Raw genomic sequence first — 24,255 nt, forward strand, 5'->3', positions numbered from 1 at the left:
CCTGAGGCTCAGAGAAGGACCCATGTCCCCAATCACAGCAGGATCTGCTCTGCCACACAGGGTGGGGCTGATTTGGGACATCTCTGAGCCTCAGGCCCAGCTTCTCCATTCCCAAACAAGAGCCTCTTTCTACCATCCTGGGCTTGCAAACCCTGCCTACAGCTGGACCAGCCTCTGCAGGGACCAGGAGTGATCTGTGATGGAAACTTCATCAGCAAGCTGCCACCAACAAGGGCCAAAGGGTCTCCAGCTCCTCTCTGCCATTGGCCCCTTTTGGGCTAGTGCAGATGGGAAACAGCTGGAGAATAGAAACACTGGCAGTGCTTGACTGGAGTAAATGGCTTACACTGGAATTTAAAATGCTGAGCCTTTGGCTGTGCGCTTTTGGAGGTGACATGACTACAGTGCTCCAGGCCTTCAGGGAAAAATGAGCTGGGGAGGAGCAGAGCAAAAGGTAGATCTGGAAACTGCAGCCCTACCAAAGCCAGCTGAGAAAATCCCAGTTGTTAAAGGGTGACAGAAGAATATCAACTTAAACAGAAAGATTTCCTGAACAAAGCTGTCTGGCTCCTCTCTTGGACCAGGCATGAGTAGTGAGGGAATGGGATCCTAAACCAGATAATTTCTGAACCCTGGAGGGTCTAAAGTAAGAACAGCTGCATTAAAGTTGTTCTTTCTTCAAAGCCTGAACACTCTGGAAGAGATATTTTTGGAAACATGAACTACAGGGCTTGGCACCATGGAAATTCTCTACAGGAGGTCAGGAGAGCTGCTCTAGGGCCATTCACATTATACAGACCAGTGAACACAAATGAGCTCCTTGAGGTGAACTGTAACAGAAGGGGGGCCTGTAAAGCATTTGGATGATGCAAACTGTGTCACCTGGTCAGTTCCAATCACCTCTAGCTCCAGTTGTGAACAAAATGGATTTGTAAGTCAAATCCACAAAATGGATTTGGCAAGACAGCTCTGAAATGCAGAGCAGGATGGACAGAGGTGTGAGCAGAGGCTGCAGGTAAGGGGGTGTGTGCAGCACATGCATCTTGCTGAGTGCACAGCCAGGCACTCTGCTCTCTGCAGTCTCTGTCCCTGTCCATGCCCAGGGACTGCAGCAGCCTCCAGGTCTGGTAACAGCCCCCCAGCTCCATTATTTAACCTAAGGGAAGGGCTCTCTCCATCTCTTCACCAAGCAATGGTGCTAGCTTTTTTTGGGATGGAAACCCAGGGGAAAAGCAAGGCAGCAACACTGATCCAGCACTGCACTCAGGCTCAGCCCTCCTGCCTGCCAGAGGGAAAAAGAAATAGAGATTGCATCTGTGCTGAGAGCAGAGGGCAGCAGTCACAGCTGCCAGAGAGTGATCTGCTTCTTCCAGGCAAGTGACAGGACTCAAGGAGGGAGGGAGGCTGCACATCCTCTCTGTCTCTAAGGATCTTGTTATCTCTGGAGATAACGAGGGACACTGTGGTGTTCTGCTGTCTGTGATGGGATCCAGCCCTGCCAGCTCTGCCTGAGAGGGAACACCAGGATGGGAGAGGAGAGAGCTGCTGTGGCTCACAGACTGATAGCAGGGCTTTTCATACTGCCCTGCCTGGGTCACTGACTGCATGGGCTGTCACACAGAATATCCAGAATTACAGCAGCACAAAAGATGTCCAGCTTGGGAAGGTGTTACAATGATCTGCTGTAGAAATTTCGGTTCCCTGGACAACAAATTCCCTGGGTTTGCTCTTCATGATCAGATATTGGCACTGGTGTGTAACAGAATTCTCTCTCACAGCTGTTCCCTACAGCATCTTACACTGCCAGAGATGGGAGAAAGCCTGGGTGGCCTTGGGACTGTGTCTGTCAGGAAATAAAAGTGTGTCTTGCTTCCTAACAGCTGCTCTGGACACAATTTCATACGTGTCCCATTTGAGTCTGTCCCCCATGAGCAGCTGGAACAAGGTAATGGCAATGAGATTCCTGAAGGAACACAAGAAGGGCAGGAGGAACACAAGTCCCAGGGCAGGAGACACAAGGAGTGTGTGGGAGAAGCTCTTACCTTGCAGAATGTGCATATTGACCAGGTCTGAGCGCTCAGGCCTGCTTCTGATCTTGTGCTTGAGATAATCTTCAGTCTGCAGAACACAAATGCAAAGTTACCTGCCTGGAGCAGCACTAAGGTACTGAGACCACCTACCCCTGAGCCATCCCATGATTCTTTTGAATTTATCACAAGCTGGGTTGAGTGATCTCCTAAATGACATTCCTCATCCCTGAAACACTGTCCTGTTCTTGGACAGAAGCTCCTCAGAAAGAGAACAAGGTGCATGAAGCTACTGAGTGTTCACTGAGCCCACGCTGTGCCCTTTGCCATCACTACTGAGCTTCTGATGCCTAAAATGTAATGAGAACACAGGAAGGGTGACACTATTCCCTGGGAGTGGTGGCCCTGCCCATCATGTCACCTCTGAGATGCTCAGAATGCCCTGGCAGCAGTGGCTTCTGTGGGAAGCCCAGCACTCTGGGTGAGACATCAGGCAGAACAAGTCATAAACCCACTCAGACTCTGAACCCAGGTCAGCCACCAGGGTTAACCTTCCTGCAGCCCTGCAGCCCCTGTGCTCTGTGGTTCCCCACCCAAGCTGTGATGTGGGGTTGGGAAAATCTGCTTTGCAGTCAGTGCAGCTGGGCTGGTGCTGGACACGGTCCTGGAGCCTTGTGCCAACTCCCTCATGGCTTTGGGAACAGAGAGGCACACAGAGCTACAGGAACACCATCCATAAGGGCCAAGAAAGAGCCTTGAGGGCAGATCACTTCAAAAATACAAATATAAGCTTATCCCCTGGTGAAGAAAAGCTAGAGCTCAACTTATACAAGCTCTTAGCTAAGCTGAGCTGCAAGAAGAAATAGCACAAAAATCATATATAGTTCAAAGAGACTAAAATCTTAAGGAGAAATATAAAAGAATAATACAAGCAGCTGGAGCAAAATTGGAAATCCACAGGACAAAATGTACAGGATCATAAGAAAAAGATCTTATAAGGATTCTGCAGCCAGGATCAGACAATGGAAAGTGCTGTCTGTGTTCCATAAACAGGAGAAATAATTCTCAGCATACTGCTGAGATGGCTACAGGATTTAATGCCTTTTAAAAACCATCCCCACTAAAAAGACAAATGGCTCTTTATCAAACAGGTGACTCAGCCAAGAACCTTCGGCAAGAAAAGAGACGAAGCCCCAGTTGTCAGGTTGGAGAGCAGGTTAGAGGGTACTCAGAGGAGTTAAATGTTCCCAAACAATTTGGAGACACACAAGGCTGGAGAAATAGCAGCTATCTATGGTTCTCCAGGAAACTGGGCAAAGGAGAGTAATTGCTGGCTTTAAAAGAGATGGGAAGAAGAAACCAGGAAATTATAAAGCAGACAGCAAGATATTGAACCAAGTAATCAAACAATCTATAGAAATGAATTTTGAAGATAGCATGGAGGTGAGCAACAGCCAGGATGGATTTATTGAGAACAAATCCCATCACACCAACCAAAATTCCTTCTATGGAGAAATGACAGTTTTCTGGTACAGCAATAAACAATGAATATCATGCAGCTTGACTCAAAGCATGTTTTGACATTATCTCCCATGGCTTTCTCACATGCAAGCCAGAGAAATTTGGTCTGGATAAGACTAATACAAAAAAGGAGCATAGCTTTGGATCACCAGAGGAATTGGAAATGGCTCAGAGTCTAAACAAGAATAAATCAAATCCTGTTACAAAGCAAATTTTCCTGCTAGTCAATATATTAGTTAATGCCTTGAAAGATAGAAGACATACTCCCTCATTCTGAATCATTCAAGGCTAACTGATTACACTACACCAGGGTTTGGCACAGCTGATGATCTGAAATTCATGTGCTACAGATTCAAGGAGGACATTTGGGAAGGGCTGTGGTCAGGACACAGCCACAGCTAAACCAAGAGATTAGGGACTGCAGCGGATGAAGATTTAATGCACCAGAGATGCTCCTGCAGTGGTCACTAGACAGGACCCTGGGCAGAAATTAGTTCCTCCATGCACTGGGGAAGCGTAAAAGGCTCTGGAGAATCCAGTAGTCAGCAGCTGAGCCACAACGACAAACCCAGAGCACAGGGTGTCAGCTCAGCCCTGGTCTGTGCCCATGGAAGGGCCTGGGCAGCAGCCACAGACATCACCCCTTGGTCAGAGACGAGATCAGTGAGGGGGCTGAGGGGAGGTGAGGTGGGTCAGCCCAGAGCTGAGATGGCTGTTGGGGCACAGGATGTAAAACAGCTTTTAAAGTGCTACAGAAAAAAAAGAGACCCACTCTGAATACACACAGTAGTGTGCTCAAACCTCAGCAGAACAGCTTGGGCTGGGTTTCAGTTCAGAGAGCTCCAGAGCAGCTCATGGCAGTGGGTGTCTGTCAGTGCTCCTTAGTCAGGACCTTATCACTCTCACAGCTCCTGAAAGGTGCCTGTGCTCAGCTGGGGCTGGGCTCTTTCTCCAGCGGCACTGACAGAACCAGAGCACACAGCCTCAAGCTGCACCAAGGGAAATACAGGTTGGATAGCAGGGAAAAGTGTTTTACAGAAAGGGTGATAGAGTTCTGGAATGGCTGCCCAGGGAGGTGGTGGAATCCCCATCCCTGGGTGTGTTTAACAAAGCCTGGATGTGGTACTGGGGGCCAGGATTTAGTTGAGGTGTTGGGGCTTGGACTTGATGGTCTTGAAGGTCTCTCCCAACCCAGTGATTCTGTGGATTCTGTGACCTGCCCAGTGGGGCTGTTCTGCTCCGGGGCAGCCACCCTGCAGGCTCTCTGTGCTGAGCCAGACAGCCCCAGGAAAGCCAGCCTGCTCTCTGTCCTCCACCCCAGGAATCTGTTACAGGACATCAAAGCCTGCTGTGCTGGCCTGGTGCCAGCCTCTAACATAGCCAGTGACATGTTTAAACAAACAATAGACATTTTATTTACTAAAGTCTTTACAACGCCTCACCCTTCCCCCATATTTTTCACAGCTTATTTCCACCAACACAATCCTGTGCTTGCACCATGTGGGTTTGCCTGGTTCCTGTGCCAGGTCAGAGCAAGCTGGTGTCTGCACCTGAGTGTATTTAAACTCACATAGTACATGTCCAACTAATTCTTAGATCAGGTCCTGCCTTGGGCTCAGCTCCAGCTGCTGTCCCACAGCTGTGTTCCTGCTGTGACTCCAGTTCCTTTGGACCTTGACTGTTAATGAGCTGCATTTGTGTCTCTGGGGTGCAAACGATGAACCCTTCAGATGTGAGCTGAAGCAGAGGAGCTTTCACAACACATGAACAGTTATCTGCTTTCTGTTTGCACAACATCAGCTTGGGGCAGTATCAGCTAAACAACAAATGTCTTGGAGTGACTGTCTGGAAACAGCTGCTGATCTTCCCCTTCCCAGGTCTAAGCAGAGCAGCTTTGCAAGGGAATAATGTTTATTATGGGCTGAGCTCAGTGCCTTCATTAGCACTTTCTAAACATGCTCATGGTTTGGGATGGACTAGACCATCCTTCCCCTTTCCCCAGGCAACTAGCCAGAGAAAGCTTTTGAAGAGAAAGACAAAGAGACACAAATGTATACTTTAACTGTAAAATATATGACACTTCAAGGATACTTTGGATTGCTTGAAATTTTTTAAGCATACTAATCTTTCAGAGTCATGCTGTATTTCTTATGCTCGCCATTTATTACCACGGGAGACTTGGGGCAAGTGATTTGGAGTGTGTTTAAGTTCAGAAGAGCACTTCCCTGTGTTTCACAATCATTCTTCCTTGCAAAGGTCCTTTCCTATGTGACTGCAAGCACATTTTGCAGATTAATGGAACAAATTCTCGTGTTCAAGCAAAACCTGCATGATGAATTGCTTCCCTTTCTGGGATCATCCCTCCAGCTTGAGCAAGGCTGCATTGCTGGTGACTGGAAAACCAATGTGATTTCCCAAAAAGTGATCAGATCACAGAGTTGCAAAGTTTCCTGGAAATGGCTACTGCCTTGGATGCTGTGTCCTAATGGCCAAGCTGAAAGGCAGAGCTCCTGCCTGGTGACAAGTGTGAGTTCCCTGGGGACAGGCTGAGGTGGCCCCTGCATTGCCCTGCACCCTGTCTGACCCTGTTCCCTGCTCTGAGCTGGCTGCCAGGGGTGCAGAGCAGCCAGCACAGGAGGAGCAGCTGTGGATGTTGCCTGGGGGGAAGCAGCAGCTCCACTGGTTGGACATTTACTGCAAGGACTGACAAAGCCATGCTGAACCCTGCCCTGCTGAACCCTTTTGTAAAACCCCACAACTCAGCACACAGATGCCCCATTTGCCCTTTTTCTAAACCATCCCTGCTCAGAGAAGGGGATTTGTGAGCCTGGCAGCATTTCTGGAGGCAGAGCAGTGCCCTGCCCTCATCCTTGGCCGCTGGGCCAGCGTGGAGGGTGCCAGAGGAGGGGACAGTGATGCAAGGTGCTTTCAAACCCCGTGACTCATGCAAAGCAAGCCCCTGGGTGTGTTCCCTCTTTGGGAACTTCCCTCTGCAGGAGTTACCTTGGCTCTCTCCAGACTTTTTCGCTGTTCATGGAATGCAGATGGGCTTTTCAGTGCTGCAACAGGAAAGAGAGAGGAGCAGTCAGCACAGGAGCGGAAGCAAGCAGCCACCAGGATATTCAGCAACAGCGTTTTAATGAGTGCCATAAAAATAGCAACACAAACTAGCTGTTCTCTTTATTGTGCTGACTAAAAATAACTCAGGAAAGCTCTGGGAAATCCCATGCTCTCAGCCAGTCCGTGGCAAGAGAGCAGGGGGGATGGAGAGCATGGGGAGAGCAGGAGGCACGTGGGCAGGGAGGGGTGCAGGCTTTGAAACACAGTGCTCTGTGGGACACGGCAGAGAGCAGAGAAATCCTTTCCCTGTCATGTTCCCTGCAGGTATGGAAGGCACCACAGCTCCAGCAGACAGATCTGGGAAGAGCAAACACCTGTGAGGGACCTCAGCTAAAAGAAAACCTGCAGATGGCTGAGGCTTGAGGTCAGCAGGAGGATTAACACCTGCCTCAGCTCCTGGGGTCTGTGTGCAGCCTCCAGTGAGGCACTGCCAGTGCTCCTCTATCCCTCTTCCGTCACTGACCATGGCTGACATTTGTCCTGTCCCCTGCTCAGAAGCAGCTATGATATCTGGGACCTCCCATGGCAAGCAGCAGAACATGTCCTCAGCATCTTCTAATTTCAAAGAGGATTTACCCAGTGGTGCTCCCAAAAATAATCCCTGGTGGCTCTGGGACCAGTGAGCACCAGCCCCATGGAGCAGCCTGTACTGCAGTCATGGGGAATCTTGCACATTCCCCTTTTTACTGTGGTGGAATAGAAACTGAGGCAGAATTTGCATGGTGAAGGGGTTAATACTTCTCACATCCTACAAAAATTCTTTTCTGTCTGTGTAAGCAGACAAAACTAACTGTTCCCATTGGGACAAGGAAGGGGAAGGTGTCCTGACCCACAGAAACAGTGCTGCAACTCTGTCTGGCAACAGAAATTCTCTTTTCATCTTCTGAATGGGATCCAATAAAGACAGAAATTATTTTCATGCAGGCCTTGTTATCCCCCATCAGTCTAGGGGAGGATGGAAAGAAGACTGGGGAGAAACAGGAAAGCTTTGGGGGCCCTCTGAATTGACTTTTGGTAGTCAACACCCAGGCAACCCCTGGAACATCATCCAGTGAGTGACAGAAAGCCACAGAGGGCACATTTCTGCTCCTGCCATTTGGAAAGCAGACAGACAGACAGACAAGCTGGTGTTGCTGTGCCACACTCCAGTGAGCAGCCACCAGCCCTGGTGACAGCTGGTTTAACCAGAAGCAAAATTAAACAGTGCACACGAGAAAATGGAGTTAGCAAGAGAGAGGAGTTCCCCAGCCCTGCTGATGCGAGGTTCTGGTGTTGGCAGTGTGCTACAGGCACTGACCATTGCTGGGCTATTCCAGAGGAGAGTGCTGCAGAGTTTAGTAATTTACCAAGGTTTTTGGAGGAATTAGGGGGGTGCTGCAGCTTGTATCAGCCTGCAGAACAAATTAAGACATTGCTAGCAATGCCAGGTCAGAGAAATTGTCAGGGGATGACACTTCAGCATGAGATGGGTGAGGGCTGGGGGCACAGGGCAGAGGTGCTGTGTGTGGTGCTGATCACCTGGGGAAAGCTGTTTTAAGATTTCAGTGAGGGTGAGGGGGTGGCTGTGTGCAGCAGCAGAGCCTTCAAGCACAGGTAATTCTGCAGTCCATCACAGCCAGGGGGACTCACCTGCTGGTCCTCAGAACCAACATGGCATGGGAAGATACAGATAACAAAGCCTTGTTTTTCCTAAGGAATGTCTGCACATGCCCAAGCCATGGGGAAACTGGCTGGGGCTCCCATGTATGAAATGCTAACATCTGACACTTCCTCTTGATGTCAAATTCAGCAGTTAAATTCTGCCTGTTTGTTTTTATAATGGCATAAGTGCCTTTTCTTCTATTACTTTCAGTGAGTGAACCGTGCTCAAGTTTCCCAAAATGGTCTTCTTGGACAGAAACCAGACTGCAAAATGTCAGCCTAGAAGTTGGGAGTGCAAAGAAGCTCTAAGTAAGAGGAAAATACCCTTCAGTTGCCATCAGAGAGATTTGGCTGAACCCTTTGCAATGTGTCAGGTTGGAGGTGTGAGGTGCCACGTGTGACAGCACAGCCTCACAGAGCAGCCCCAGGTGTACAAACCTCTCAGGGGGCACTGCTGCCCCATGTTCCTGCATTGCTCTAACAAATATCACAGCATTTTGTCTAAATCTTCAGCCCCTGGAGTCTTGTGATCAAAGTTCCTGCCCTTTTGTGGCAGGCAGCATAAAATCTGAATGCCTAAAGAAATAAGCAGGTAAAAAATGGAGAGTGTGCATTTATCAGTCTTAAAATCATTGATATTATTTTTGTCATCCTGCTCAAGTTTTTCTGATGCTTGGTGCTGACCAGAATGTCCTGAGAAGGTGTCTGGGGTTCAGGACAATCCTCCAGCAGGGACAGGAGAGGGACAGGGTGCAGCAAGCAGTGCCAGGGCCATGCTCTTAGAGAGGTGGTGTTCTGCCGCTTAGGCAGGAGCTGCATCACAGCCTGCAGGGGCAACCAGAAGAGACAGAAGTGCCACAGCCTCTGGAAAATGGTGATCTCAGCAGTGACCCCAAGGGTCCTTGATGAGACAGAAAGGAGAATCCTCTACCTGGGTCCCAGGTAAGCACAGATTTGCACATGGAGCCTGAGCTAGGTCAGGATGGAGTGTTCCACTGAGCAGGACTGAGCTCCCAACATCCTTTCTCCAGTGCTGCTACAGCTTTCATGATGCACCTGCAGGTGCAGAAGGGGATGGTGTTCATTCTCTGACTTTTTGAGCTCTTTTTGGTGCAGAATGGTTTCATGATAACGCTGTCCTGGGGTTTGTCCTTCAGCTGGAATGCCAGGTGAGCAGGGCTGGGTAGGGGCAGAGGGGGAACACATCTGTCACTGTGCAGCAAGCAGCCCCCATGGGGTTTCACTGGCCGCAGGGGTGCAGTGACAGCTCTGCCCTGTGGGGTCCTGCCTGGGCACACATCTGGGGATGTCCCAGCCCTCCAGGGGTTGGTGTGTGCACTGGGGCCAAGGCAGTTCCCAGAGCTGCCTGGAATGACTCCCCTCATCCTCTCCCTTGTCCTGTCACAGAGGTTCCTGGCCTTTACAAGAGCGCAGGAGATTCTCTGCCCTTGCCTTGTGCACAGCTCTGTGACTCCCCTGCTGGAGCTGGATTTGCTTGTCCTGCTAAGTGACCCCTGGGATGGGGAGCTCTGCAGCTGAAATTTTGGGTGGTGTAAGGCAAGCATCCCTCCTGACTCCAGCTTGAGCAGGGCCATCACAGTCTGTGTGATAAATGCACAGCACCAGGGATCACCACATCTCTGCAGCCTATGGAAGCTCTGAGCAGGCAGCTGGTACCACACAGTGCCCCAGCAGTGCCCAGGATGAGCCAGGATGAAGAGGCAGAGGAGGTACTCACGTGGCATGATGCCTTGGTCTGCCAGCTGCTCACGGGTCCTTCTCTGCTGGAGCCGGAGCTGTAAAACTGTGAGAGAGAGAGAGAGTCAGGGACAGGGGCAGGATTGCACAGGGACAATGTGTGCAGGGGTTGTGGGTGGCACACAGCTGTGGCACTGCTGGACCAGCCTTGGGAACAATTCAGCTCATCCCATCACCCTGGGAACCATGCCTGTACTTTGAGTTAGTCAGATTTTACACCTTTGGTTTGCAAATTTGTCTTCAAGAAAACACAAAGCTCATTCCCTGCTGTCCTGCTGGAAGCTCAGCCTGCCACGACTACAGACACCTCAGTCACAACATTCACACACATCCCAGCCCACCAGCACAGCCCCAGGCTGCTTCTCCTCAGCTGCCTGGACTGAGCTGGGCTTGGAAGGAAAAGAAAGGCAAGAACAGCATTTTTGTCCTTGGGAGCAACCTACTCTGCCAACAGCTCGTGTCCACAACACAGCTTTCCTGGGATGTGGGATGGAGCTGAAAAATAATCCCTCCCAGAGCAGTCCCCAAAGCATGGGGCTCCCTGGGATGCCACTGCTTGTGACTTTTCCATGTCCTCTGGACAAACCATATTTCACATTCAGGGCAAATGTTGAGTGAAGGCTTCCTATGGGACAATGATCTCCTGCCAAATTCCAGCACTTCTTTGGACACCAAAGATAGATTCTTGCTGTGAGGGAAAAATGCAGCCTTCAGTATGTGGTGAAGTCTGTGTGTGTGCTGCTCTCTGAACCCAGGGGGAAGCTGGTGACTGAAATCACTGACAAACCTTGCTGCCAGGGGGTTTGTAACCCTCCTGTGCCCCGTGGCACCACCCTCACCACCTTTCCCATGGAACCAGTGAGTGCTGGTTCTGCCTGTGGACCTGGATTTAGCCCCTCACTCTCTGGGTACCTACATTGCACCCAGTTATCTGCAGAAGTCACCCCCTGATGGACCCTCAACAGCAAATGGGGCAGTCCCTGCTCTGGGAGTGCCTGGGTTTCCTCCTGGGCTATGCAGGCAGGTTAAAGGTGTGAGCTGTACCCCAGTTTCGCTGCACAGAACCTTCTCTGTGACTGCTCACAGTACTGTGCACTTTCCCTGAGGAAGAGATGGATCATTATGGAATAGGTGAGCTCAGGGAGGTCAGAAACTGGCCAAGAATAAAACCAATCTGCTGCTCTCTGGTTCTCTACTCTCCTAGTTCTGGTCCAGTGTCCCAGGAATTAGAGAATCTTGCCTTCAACTGAGGCAATTTACACACAACACCACATTATGAACAGGAACCAGAGACAACAAAGCCTTCTCCAGTCACACACAGCACCTTGCCAAGGCCACAGCAGTGCCCCAGCAGGCTGTAAAATATCTGAGTGAAGATCCTCTACCACTTCCCTTCACAGCTCCCACGGGTGCCAAATTATTTGCACCATTTCACTCCAACTTCCCACACAGCCAGACCAAGTGCTGTTCCACATCCACACAGGCAAGGGGATTCCAACAGTCTGTGCCCACATTCCCTGCTGCTCCTGCTTATTTCCCAGCCCTTCCTAGTAAACAAACAATTCCCCAGCCCCCTGGAGCAGCCAGCTGCCAGCCAGGCTAGTGAGGAGGAAAAGGAGAGGGTACAAATCCCCCTGGGGCATAGCTGGGAGGGTGATGATGATTTCCCCTGTGGTGGGTGTGGGATTCATCATCTGCCCTCCTGCAAGAAGTGATGGAAACCTGGGGGTTTCACTGCCACAGCTCTCCCACTGCAGGAGCAGCATTTGGGCACCAAGATCCCCCAGATCCCATTGCAGGAGCAACACTTGGGTATCCAGATTCCCCAGATCCCCCTGCAGCTGGTCCATTCTCCACCTCACAGCCCCTCCTCTGCCTCCTGCCCTGTGGTGAGACTGTCACAGAGGGGTCTGGGGCTATGGGATGATGATGAAAAGATCTCCAGCTTGGTTTTTGTGCTGAGGGGTAGAAAGGCTGTGAGGCAGCAATGTCACCCACTACTCTGGGGTGACAGAGAGCTGAGCAATTCTTTCTCTAAGCAGGGAGTTCATCATGGGCCATGCTGAGCTTACAAATCTCCTAAATCTGCCCCATCCTTAAGCTACAGGGCAAGGAGGAAAATGTGATGCTGTCAAATAACGTGAGGACAGGCCAGTGCAAGTAGCAGCCACTTCCAGGAGCAGCACACACTCAACAGCTGAAAGAGTTACTTCAGTCACCAAATATTCATCCCATTCTGGACCTCCTCATGCAGTAGGATGCATGACTTGACTCTTAAATATTTCTATGGACTTCCAAGGCCTATTGCAAACCATTTGAAGAAATGTAGTGGATGGACAGGGTCAGACAAAAATGCTGAACATCCCTGAACAAGAGGGGAGCAGCCTCTGAGGCAGTGCTGCAGCTTGGCAGATGCCAGCTTAGGGCTTGCACCTTTCTCTTACAACCAACAGTGCTTAAAACTAGGGCTGGAGGAGCCCCTGGCACCATCCAAACCACCCTTCAGCTGCTGCTTTCCTTGGAGCTGTGTCTGACCCCAGCTCCATTCCTTTCCTCTTCCTTTGCTCATGTCTGCAGGCCTGAGTGCCGTATGGGAATTAAATTTTCATGAGCATTCTTATTTCAACAAGGGAACTGCTCTGCTCACACTTCAGAGGAATATTTATCATGTGAAAAATGATGGTTGGAGCACCGAAGAGACTCTCCATCCTTGTTGCCTGCCTGCACACTGCTCATCCTGTGCCACCACCAGCTGACAGACATCTTTCTTTCTTTCTTTCCCTCCTGAGGTACCCCATGATGAGAAACCCTCCCTGATGATGATGAGAGACAGGGCAGACCTATCCCAGTGAATTTTCTGTTAGAAATAAATACTCCTCATTTCTGTGCTAGCACCAAGCCCCATCCACGGATATTGGCTTGCAGAAATGTCCTGTGCAGTAGGGCTGGGGTGCAAACAAGACCTCCTGGCACCAGCCCCAGCTGCCTCTGGTGGCACAAGCTTTGAGCCCTGTGAGTTACAGTCCTGAGTCATCCTCCTGTCCTGGAGCTGAGCTCAGAGCTAGAGGAAGCTCAGAGAACAGCTTGGGCCTTGCCTGGCCTGGTGATGCACAGAAAAGACATGTTCACATCTTCTCCCCACCCCAGAACAGGCAGATCTGGCATCTCCTTCAGCCTCTGAGGACACTTGGAGGCTGGTGCTCAGCAGACAATCAGGGTGTGATGGGATTTTATCACCTCCATCAGAGCATCCCCACACTGGGGCATTGCCAGAGCACTCCAGCACCATCCTGTCCTTGGGGAATTGGCTGAGCAGCCCAGGGCTGTGTCCCATGGAGAGGGGGAAATGCCCTCCTTAGGGGGGTCAGGACTAGGACAGGCAGGCAAAGCTACAGCTGGCCTGACCCCGAGTTGGGGCTGCTGTGTCTCCAAGGAGGAGAGCACTGAAAAAGCAGCAACAAGTCCCTGTCCCTTCTGCCACCAGCAGCTCCTTCCTGCCCTGGTGGCTCAGTCTGGGGCTTGGGGAGTGTGGGCACCTCAGTGGGTACAGGATGGGGACAGCTCTGCTGGGGTGGTAACAAACTGGGAGTGGGGAGGGGGAAGCAGCAGCAATTCTGTTCCCCACCAAGCAGCAGCTGAGCAAAGGTGAAACACAGACCATGGTGTGGACCAGAGGCAGCTGCTGACCTGGCCCTGCTCACATACTGACTGCCACTGCCAGAAAGTGGCCCTGGAATAAGGGAATATCCAGAGCTGGAAGGGATCACCAAGTCCAACTCCTGGCCTTGTTTTGGACCCAGCCCCCTCTGAAAGGCAGGACTGCTGCTGGCTGTGAGATTGGCTTTCCATTTAAAAATTGTCAGCTATTTCCATTTAAAATTTGTCAGCTATTGTGTGTGAGCCTGCTGAGGAAGAGGAGCTGTCCCATGGGGTCCTTTCAGTATCCCAAGCAAGGTCCCAGCAGGGCAGGGTCAGGGCTGGCACTCTGGCAGGTTCAATCATGCTGCTCATGGCCCTCCCAGGACTGTGTCTGCTCCTCACAGCTGCACCAGGAGCAGGAGTCAGCTCTCAAAGCAGATGTGGGCAGGGCTGTGGGGCTCCTTCCTTCCAGCCTGGAGTGATTCTGAGTGGGTGACAAGCCAGCCAGGACTTTTCTGGAGCTGCTGTTTTTCAAAAATACCTTGGCCAAACTTTGTCTTGAGCCCCTCCACGCATCTCAGCCCATCTGAGCCACGAGCCTCAAAGTGATTTCTCTGTAACATCATGTCTCCTGTGTTATCCTTAACATGACCTCTGTGGGACCTGTGTGAGCAGAGATGAAGCTGGAAATGGCACTGCTCAGCCAGGACAGCCCTGGTCAGTCCTTTCCCAGGTGGGCACTGCTCTATCTCTGCCTGTGATGATTTCAGAGCTGGGAACATTTTACTTCTAATAGACAGATGTGCTACAAATGTGTGTGTTAGCTGGGAGACTGCACGGAAAAATCTCTGCATGGGTGAGAACTTCTTTTCTAACCCCAAGTCTTCAGGTACCTTGGAAGAGACACTAGGCTAGCACAGCTGGCTAGCAAGGAGCCCAGAGCACCAAATGGGCACAACCAGCTGTGAAATCCCTCTGAATCCATCATGATGTGCAACCCAACCTCACCATGGTCCTGAGAACAGGCTCTCCCCTTGGAGTCACCCTTTCAGCACCCCCATGAGCAGCCCAGAGAGATTTGTGCTACAAGATCTTTGATTGACAAAGAAACATTAAACCTGACTGCCCATTAAAACACCGAGGGACAAAATGCCAGAAAAACGAAACCAAGCACAAACTGATCTACATCAAGTCAGTGTTTTATAAAAACTTCACAAACCAGTCTCATCAGCTACAGCAAGGCCATGTTTGAACACACACACACTGACTGTGAGCTGCATGAGTTCATGAGCTGAGAGGAAACACAGGCACATGCTTTATCTTTGGACACCAGAAAAATCAAAATAAAGGTTCTGCCAAAACGCCTGGCCAAACACCCTACCAAGACCTATTCTCTTCTGCCTTTATTGACCTGCTGATTTTGGTCCAAATTGCTCTGGCCACTGGAGGCAGACAGAATAAATTCCTCTCCCATCTCAGTTTCATTCAAGCCCTATGTGTAAGCAGGAACTCTTTCCTCCATGGAGCCAGGCAAGTCCTCTCTGCAAACCCACACCCATGTGTCCACAATTAGGTCTTGGTACCCCATGCCAAGCCATGCAGAGCCTTATTTATAGTGTTAAACTTTCACTTCTCACCAATTATCTGAGTTTCCACTGAAGTTAGGCAGATGTTGGCTTTGTAAGCTCTCCATATAGCTGCAAAAAAAGGTCAGGGCTAAGGTTGGATCTGCATTTGTCAGCTTTGTTTGCTTTGTCTGATGCCAAAGCTTCTCCAGTGCTGGAGGACAACTGGTTTGTACTCAGAGCAAGAGATCACATAAATGATCATCTCTGGGAAGAGTTAAATGTGTTTCTGGAACAGCCCTTCTATGTCCTGTTGATTTAGTGCAATCCCATTGATAGCTGGATCGTATGGGACAGCATGGAAGACTTGAAGAATCATCATTCCTGCAAAATTTGTCAGGATGACCTCAGATCAGAATATTTCTCTTTGGCCGAACAGACAAAATAAAGAGGCACACAGCTCCTTGAGGAAGGGAAGCAGGACCCTGCAGGACTGCAGTGTGGGGGTGATTTTCCCTCTCCTCTGGGGTGGTTCAATGCCTGGCACTGGGATAGCCACTTTCCCTCCTCATGGCACAGCTGTGTCCTTCACTGGGACCACTGGACAGACAAGAACAGCAGAAACAGCTCTGGAACTCAAGGGATCGTGGCTGGGCACGCTGAGAAAAGCCACAGCCACCATCACAACAGCTTTTCCTGCATAAACACACTTGTGCTTGCTGCTGGATGGAAGTGAGGGACAGGAAAGCTGGCCTTGGAGCCACACCAGTGCCACCATCTTCCAGCTGCCACCTCCTTGCTCCACTCTCTGCCTGCTGCTTAACACAGAGATCAAAGGGACTCTGGGAGGAGGAAACATCAAGTGATGTATGTCCAGCTCCCCTAAACACACTCACAGAGCTCCTTCAGCTGCCCAGCCTGTGCAGGCCAGGGAGAGACAGCACAAGTTTAGTTATTAAGATTTACTTCAGCCCTCTTTAATATTGGCCTGGAATCCTTCAAAAGGGATTCAGACTCATCACGAGTCATGGAGCACAGCTAATCCTTCCCAAACCTGGAGCAAACAGAGCCTCACACCTGCTGGCTGAGGAGCATTCCCAAAGTGATGGAGCACAGCTCAGCGTGGCTCCTTGGGGCTGATCCCTCCTGCCTCTGTGCAAGCCACGCAGCTCTGGAACTGCTGCTGTCCCCTCTCACAGCCCCTGAGCCATGCAGGATGGTGTGGGGCACAGCCACGGGCTGTTTGAGGCTCCCAACCCTCTTCCAAGAGAATGGAGGATGGAAAATCAGAGCTCTGCACCTCCTGCCATGCCTGTGGAGCTTTACAGCTGACAAATCCTGCACACAGAGCAGGGACACCACAGGAAACTGTGCCACAGAGACTTTGCAAATAAAAGATATTCCATTAAATATTTGCTTTTTCTTCTCTGTTCCCCATGTTATTAAAAATCCAGCACAGACTGAAAGCTGCTTTATTGACTTATTTGGGTTTCTCAGCATCCTCCCTCATCACTCTGTGACAACCAGGGCTGTGCTGTGGCCATGTCCCATGTTAGCAGTGGTTACAGCCTTGAGGACAGCGAGGTGCAGACAGCATTTGGGATGTTGATGAGCCCAGCTCCAACAAAATCAACAGGCAGAGAAATCCTGTCAAATGGGAAGCCTGCCTTTCACCAGGCCATAGCAAGGGATAGCAGTTGTGGGAATAAATCATGAACCAAAGAATGCCCCACAAATTAACTGTCCTAGAAATGCTGAAAGGCACGAGAATTTATGGATGCAAAGACCCACAAAGTTTACTTTTCCTGGAGAATCATTTGAAAAATATGTTTAGAGAGCCTGCTGTTGGTTCCATAATAAAGCCAGCTTACAAATAAACCAGAAATGAGCCTTAAAAACAATCCTGGTTCATTTGAAAAGAATGCAGGGACAATGCACAGCCTGTCCTCCACTCCTCAGGGAGGTGGCAGTGTTGCTTTGTACATGCTGGAGGAATTGTTACAGACTGAGATTTTTTTTTCAAATGAACAGCAGTGTACCATAATATAACAACAAAATTTAAGGAATGACTTAATCTAATGAAATGTAAGATCAGAGCGATATGGAAACCACACCAAAGACCTGGACCAAGGCTTTGTATAATTCAGCCAGACTAGGACACTTGTGTTTGCACACACACTCTGGGGTTTTCAACCAATTGCCAACTTTGTATTTGCTGAGAAAACAAAGTTTAAGTTGACCACCCAGCTATCTAAGAGATCCTGATAACACCACTCATGTCTCCCATCAGTACCATAAATCTCCCATTCCATTATCTACAGTGAGTAAGGAGGCAGAAACACACACGGCGTGGGTGACATGCCAGAGCGGGTGCACGCTCCAATGTGACTGCCCTGCCTGCATTTAAAGCATCCCATGCCGCACATGCAGCTGATTTATCTGCACACCTTCACAGATAATATCCCCAGGGAGAACTTCACCTCTGGGAATGTCAGAGAAAGCACCCTGAGAACAATTTTTTTGGCATTACTGTTAAGATTTACGAAACGACAAGTCAGGATCCCCACTCCCAAGGAGAGCGTACTTACTATAGATGCAGCCAGTGACTAGAGGCATGAACATCCAGCAGAGGGGCTGCTCTAGGAGAGACTGTCCCATAGTTCACCTTCACTCACCTTCACTCAGTGCCTGTCCTCAGAGAGGCCCCTGCCTGGTGCTTTCCCTGCCTCACGAGCTGCAGGCATGTTTTACTGCAAAACCCTCCGCCAGCGGCAATCAATTGTGTGTGCCTCTGGTTTTATTTCTCTGATGATGTCACTTCAAATAGTTTTCATGTTCCATTTGTTATTTTTACTTCTAAAAATGACGCATTTCTTCAAATTCATTTTTCTCCAATTAGTCACAACTTAATGGAACAAGCTCGGCTGCCTGCCTGTCAGAGAGGGTGTCAGGCCCGTGCTCCCCGTGGTTATCCCACTCAGACCCACAGGAGCACCTGGAATATACACACTGCAGCAGGCACCTTGTTTATCCCAGATGCCCTTTTGGCTTCCTGCCCAAATCCTTCCCAGCAGGGCCAGAGCAGGAGAACCGGGAGCTGCAGTTTTACCCAAATCAACCACGGACATAAATCAAAGACAGCAAAAGACCAGGAGGAAAAAAAGCAAGAGAGAGGAAGGAAGATGAGTCTCTCCACTTGTGGAACAGCCTCTGGAACAGCAAAGCCGTGACAGCTCTACAACCCCTCGAGTCTTTTGCTCACATGCTGCTTCCCAACACTTAATGCAAAACACTCTGTGCCTACGGCTTGACAGAGAGAGAAGTTTTAAGAGAAATCTCAAGGTTTTCCCTACCTGATCTGAACTTGCTCCGAATCAGCAAGGAGTGCTCAGACCCCAGGAGAGTCATGGTGACTCGGGGAGCAGATCCAGACGCCCCTCACTTAAACCATTAACTTCCTCCACAGGGAACAGCCGACCAAAGCGTGCCTGGTGCTCAGCATTCATCCAGCTCTCCTGGACTCTCGGGGCGCTTTTACAGCCGGCTGGCAAGGAGCAGCAAGTGGCTTTGTAAGATTTGGTCCCATCCAGCAGTGACCCTGCACAGACACCGACTGCTCCCCCTGTGCTGTGTTGAACTAATTAACGTGCAGCCGGCGGGAGCCTCCTCCCGCTCGGAGTTTACTACCAGCAGCTGGGTGTCCTGGCTGATGTCATCGTCTAGCGGGGAGCAGCGACTATCGGAAAGGGTCTTAGCAAAGACAGAAGTTTGATATCTGATCCTAATTACTACCGGCCGTACGCAGCCAATCCGGGCGCTCCCCGTCTCCGCCGACTTTGGGAGCCGCTGGAAATATCAACAGAGCCAGGGCTTAACTCTTTGCAGCGTGGTGGGACACGGGTCCCGCATCTCCCTGGGGCTGGGGGGGCTCAGCTCCCAAAGGTGAGGGAAGGGCTGGGATCGGGATGAGTGTCCCGGGCAGAGGATGCCTTTGGGAAGGTCTTTCCACCTGAGCGCTGCCTTGGATGCGCTCCCGGCCAGGAGCACAGAGTGCCCGCAGGGATCAGGGGTGAGCACGGGGCTGCTCAGGTGTCACCTGGGTGTCTCTGCGGCCGCACAGGTGTGCCCAGAGCCGGGCTGCTCTGCACACCCCTTTCCCGAGGAGTTATCCACCTGGGATGCTCCCGTGTGCTGCTGCGGCACACGGACACGGGATCTGCAAGGCAGGGCTGAGCTGTGGCACACAGACACGGGGCAGGCGAGGCAGGGCTGAGCTCTTGACACAGGGACACGGGATAAGCAAGGCAGGGATGAGCCTGGGCACACAGACGCGGGATCTGCAGGCAGGGCTGAGCTCTTGGCACAGGGACACGGGATAGGCAAGGAGGGATGAGCCTGGGCACATGGACATGGGGCATGTGAGGCAAGGCTGAGCTTTGGCACATGGACACGGGATCTGCAGGCAGGGCTGAGCTTTAGCACACAGACATGGGGCATTGAGGCAGGGCTGAGCCTTAGCTCCCTGTGCCACAGCGATCCTAAGGAGGCTGAGATGCTGTTGTAGTGGAGGATCCCTCCCCACGTAGCAAACATGCTCCCAGAGGAGAGGAGCTGATTGCAAACATGCAAAATAAAGAGAAGCAGACCCTTTGAGGCTCCCCTTCCCTGAGCCCACATCTGTTCACTGGAGTGGGTGATCTGCTGGCACCTTTTACTGTGTAAGTAGCACAAACCAAGCTAAGTCAAGGACAGATCTCAGCTTCCCTGACGTGTGGGTCTCACTTAGGAAGCTGCCTAAATTCTCTCTAAGTCATAAAAATACTTCAGGATCGGTTTGAAGTTTTCTTGGGATTGTTTTTTTTTTGTTGTTGGTGTTTTTTTTTTTTTTAATTTTACTATATTTTAATCCCATGGTTTCTGGGAAGTCCTCTTAAACAGTTTGGGTTAGGGATAGGAATTTCAGGACTTCTACACTCATCTCCCCAGAGGCTCTGATTCATCAGAGTCTCAGTACAGCAGAGAAATTCTGGGGTGTCTCACCCTCATGTAGTCCATGGGACAGAACCACAGAAGCACAGAATCATTCAGGTTGGAAAAGCCCTCTAAGATCACCAAGTCCAGCTGCCAACCCAGCATGTCAAGCCCACCCCTGCCCATGTCTCTCAGCAGCCAATCCACACATTCATTGAACGTTTCCAGGGATTCTACCACTCCCCTGGCTGGCCTGTTTCAATGCCTAAACATCCTTCCAGTGAAGAAATTTTTTCATAAATGCTGGCACAACTCCAGGCCATTTCCTCTTGGCCTATTGCTTGTTACCTGACAGCTGAGGTTAAGGGGGCTGTCCTGAGCTGAGCTCCCTGCTTGCTATGGGCTGGATGTGATTTCCTGCTCATGTCACAGCTGATGGAGTGGATTTTCCTAATCACTGGCAAGGGAGAGATGATTTAAATAAATTGATCTCCAAGCATTGAGCTGAGCTGGTAAACAGAGTTCTACTGTATTATCCAGCAAGGTGGCCAGATCCTGTTCCTTAATAATTTTTCCTAATGTTTAGTCCACTGTACTTGAAATGTCCTCTCTAATGGAGTTAACATCACAATCACAACAACAAACAACCTCCACCCCAGAGCAGAACCATGCCATGAACAGCTCAAGAAAAGGCTGGACTCTGTGTCTCAAACTGCAGGGTTTGTACTTTTTGCTTTGCAAACTCCTGTTTGATTTACTGCTCCTGCTGGCCAAAGCTCCACTCAGGCATCCCTGCTCCCTTTGGAGTTTCCCATTCCTTCCTTTTCCTTTTCCTTTTCCTTTTCCTTTTCCTTTTCCTTTTCCTTTTCCTTTTCCTTTTCCTTTTCCTTTTCCTTTTCCTTTTCCTTTTCCTTTTCCTCCTTTCGATACCAGAGGGGGATGGAGACACATCTTTCTTAGGAGGTGACACAACCTCTAACAATCTCTAATTTGTTGACTCATCTCAGCAAATTGCTCAACTGCTGAACTCACAGCCCTGAGCTGGTGTTCCCCTGTGATGATCCTTGTGTGAGAGTCAGCCCTGGCCACGTTCTCTTGGTGTCCTCAGGAAACAGGAAAATTGTCTCTCAGAGGCAGGGGCAGGACTGACTGAGATGCCACCACAGATTCTGAGCCATTTTTCTGGGCTTAATAAATAGTCCTGCTGCCTGCATGAGGTAGCCCAGAAATATTTATCCCCCCACGAGGTCCTCAGGAGTTTCCAGAGCTGACATTGCCCAGCCCTGGTGTCCTGGCTGTGTCTGCACTACTGCTCAGCTCTGAAAAGGGCCTCACCAGCAGCTCCATCACCACCTTTCTCTGGAAGGTGACACAGGCACACAGAGACCTCAGCTGCTTCCCATCCCCTGTTCCCAGCTCTGCTATAAGCACCTCTGTTGTAAACGAGGTCATCTTGTCTGCACTGAGTGAAACTGAGCCTTAAATGCCAGAATAAATTAGTCATGGCAGGGAATTCCTTTGAACTGAGAAGTCACACCCCAGAGTCACAGGGATATCAGCTCTGAGCTGCTCACCAGATCCCAGGAAGCCATCCCTTCTAATTTTCCAACACTATTGTTTATGAAACTGATTTATTTTAAAGCAGATTGTTTGTTTGTATGTAGATTTGCCACTCTGGGAAAAAGAACAAGTTGAGCTGCAGTTCCAGTGAAACCCCAGTGGGGACTTGGAGGGGTCAGTGTGTGTGACATGTCTGTGCCAAACAAGGGGATTTTCCCCAAAGCTGGTGTTCTGCCAGCCATGTCTGCTCACACTGTCCTCTCCTCTGGCAATGACACTGATTTGTCTTTGATTTCTTTTCTCCAGCACCTGGAGCTCCATTTGGAAAAGACCCCTCCTGCCATGGCCTTATTTCTTGAATCTTCCCAGCATGTTTTGGAAAGGCAGATCTGATGGTCTGAACCCCATCCCGTGTGCAGATCAGTGACAATTTGCTGTGTGCTCTGCAGCTGTTGGTGTCCAAGGTTCCCTGGGGAGGGACAGCTGTACTGGCACACAGCTCTGTGCTGAATGTCCCCAGGCTGGCATAACCCTGAGCCCTGAAGGGGTGGGAAGGCTGGAAAAAGAGTTGATTTTACAAATATGTTGCTCATTCTTCCATTCATACCCAATACAGAGTATGGAAGCAGTAGCCAAGGGCACAGGAAACCAGTAGCCAAGGCTCACAAGGAACTCTGGACATCCTTTGAAGATCCCTACAGCCAGGATGTCATCCTTGTGATAGAGAATGGAAGAAGAAATCTTTCCCCGAGAAAGAATTTTCACTGAACTGGCCATTAATGGATCTGAATTCAGGGCAGATATGAAACTCCTGCTCTGAGACTGCACCAGCAAAGCTCCAGCTCATCATGGTCTTTAGGAACCTGGAGAGAAATTACCTTCTCTTTGCATGCCTGAGACTTGGGGGTCTCACCTGGGGGTGAATTGCACAGAAAAGAGCTTGGGCTTTCACATGGCAAAAAATCAAGATATTCCTCTCCACCACCTGGGACAAACAGAGGCTTTCTGAGCTGGAGCTGGTGAGGCAGCAGTGTCTCTGCCACTGTGGAGCAGAGGAGGCCTCAAGGGACTAGCTCAGAAAGATCCTGGCTGTGTCCTAGCCCAGGACATGGGCCAGAGCATGATCAGAGAGCTGGGAGCAGGGATGGTTCAACCCTTCACTTCTGAGAGCACCTGGTGAGCACCATCACAGCAGCTTTCCACTGAATGCTGAATATCCTGAAATATCCTGAAATATCCCGAAATATCCTGAGATATCCCGAAATATCCTGAGATATCTTGAAATATCCTGAAGTATTCTAAAATATCTTGAAATATCCTGAAATACCCTGAAATATTCCAAAATATCCTGAAATATCCTGATATATCCTGAAATATCTTGAAATATTCTGAAATATCCTGAAATATCCCAAAATATTCTGAAATATCCTGAAATATCATGAATTTGCCACTGTCTACCAGGCCTTTAGGTAGTCTGTCCCCTCCCTATCACCCCACAGAGCTTCAGGGCTGGAATTTGTGGCAGAGATGTCATGAACTCTTCCCGTTCTGACAGCAGCCAGCGTTGCTTGAATTGGAGCTGTGAACTATTTATCACAGTGCTGCAAGCATCCAAGCAAGGTTCCTCAATTTATGATGGTCCAGAAGATATTATGCAATTGACAACATGAACACAAAAATACTTCTTGCACTTTGCTAAAGCTACTATTAAGCTGCCTGATGTTTTCACCATAATATTTATTTCTTTGTAAATACACTAAATTCTCCAATCCCGACTGAAAACAGAAAGATCAGAGAATGAATATAGGGAGATGACATAGCTGTTTAAAGATTATGTAAAATGTTTTTTTGCTAGCATAAATATTTGATTGTGAAACTCTGGCTGTTGTGTTTACTGAGCAGGGATGTGCAGTGAGGGTGGAGAGCTGCCACAGCCGGGCACTGTGCTGGAGGCTGTCCATGGCCCAAGTCCCATGGCCCATGTCCCATGTCCATGTCCCATGTCCACATCCATGTCCTATGTCCCCTGTCCCTGTCCATGTCCCATGTCCATATCCCATATCCCATGCCCCATGTCCCATGTCCATATCCCATTTCCCATGTCCCATGTCCCATGTCCCATGTCCCATGTCCCATGTCTCTATCCATGTCCCATCTCCCATGGCCCATATCCCATGTCCCATATCCACGTCCTCTGTCCATGTCCCATGTCCCAAATCCCCTGTCCATGTCCCCTGTCCCATGTCCCATGGCCCTGCCTGTCCCTCCCCATGTGCTGCAGGCTTCAGGGGCCCTGGGAGCACTGACACTTATCCCTGACTGCCTGGCTCTGGGCAGATTGTCACTTCTGTCACTCCTTCAGCCACTCCAGGAGCCTCAGGGCAGAGGGCAGAGGGGATCAGAGCAGGTGAAGGAAGAGTTAAAGGCTCAGGGTCTGAGCTGGTTTGAGGGAG

General features: G+C 50.1%; 1 protein-coding gene across 5 annotated transcripts in view; it reads right to left on the reverse strand.

Moving 5' to 3' along the window:
- Positions 1-19,082, reverse strand: part of MYOCD (myocardin) — a 34,059-nt gene extending 14,977 nt beyond the window's left edge. The window contains exons 1-5 of one of the 5 annotated variants that reach the window (XM_074555011.1): positions 18,625-18,685; positions 10,048-10,113; positions 9,241-9,365; positions 6,552-6,607; positions 2,043-2,118 (exon numbers count right to left, since the gene is read on the reverse strand). In XM_074555011.1, the coding sequence (XP_074411112.1) occupies positions 2,043-2,118; positions 6,552-6,607; positions 9,241-9,271 (163 nt within the window). In that variant the 5' untranslated portion in view covers positions 9,272-9,365; positions 10,048-10,113; positions 18,625-18,685. Of the gene's footprint in view, positions 1-2,042; positions 2,119-6,551; positions 6,608-9,240; positions 9,366-10,047; positions 10,114-18,624 lie in introns of all 5 variants that reach the window. The other 4 variants (XM_074555010.1, XM_074555013.1, XM_074555012.1 and 1 more) reach the window with 4 other exon arrangements.
- Between the last annotated feature and the right edge of the window lie 5,173 nt (positions 19,083-24,255).

The sequence above is a fragment of the Zonotrichia albicollis genome, chromosome 19 (genome assembly GCF_047830755.1).
Source record: "Zonotrichia albicollis isolate bZonAlb1 chromosome 19, bZonAlb1.hap1, whole genome shotgun sequence".
Lineage (NCBI taxonomy): Eukaryota > Metazoa > Chordata > Aves > Passeriformes > Passerellidae > Zonotrichia > Zonotrichia albicollis.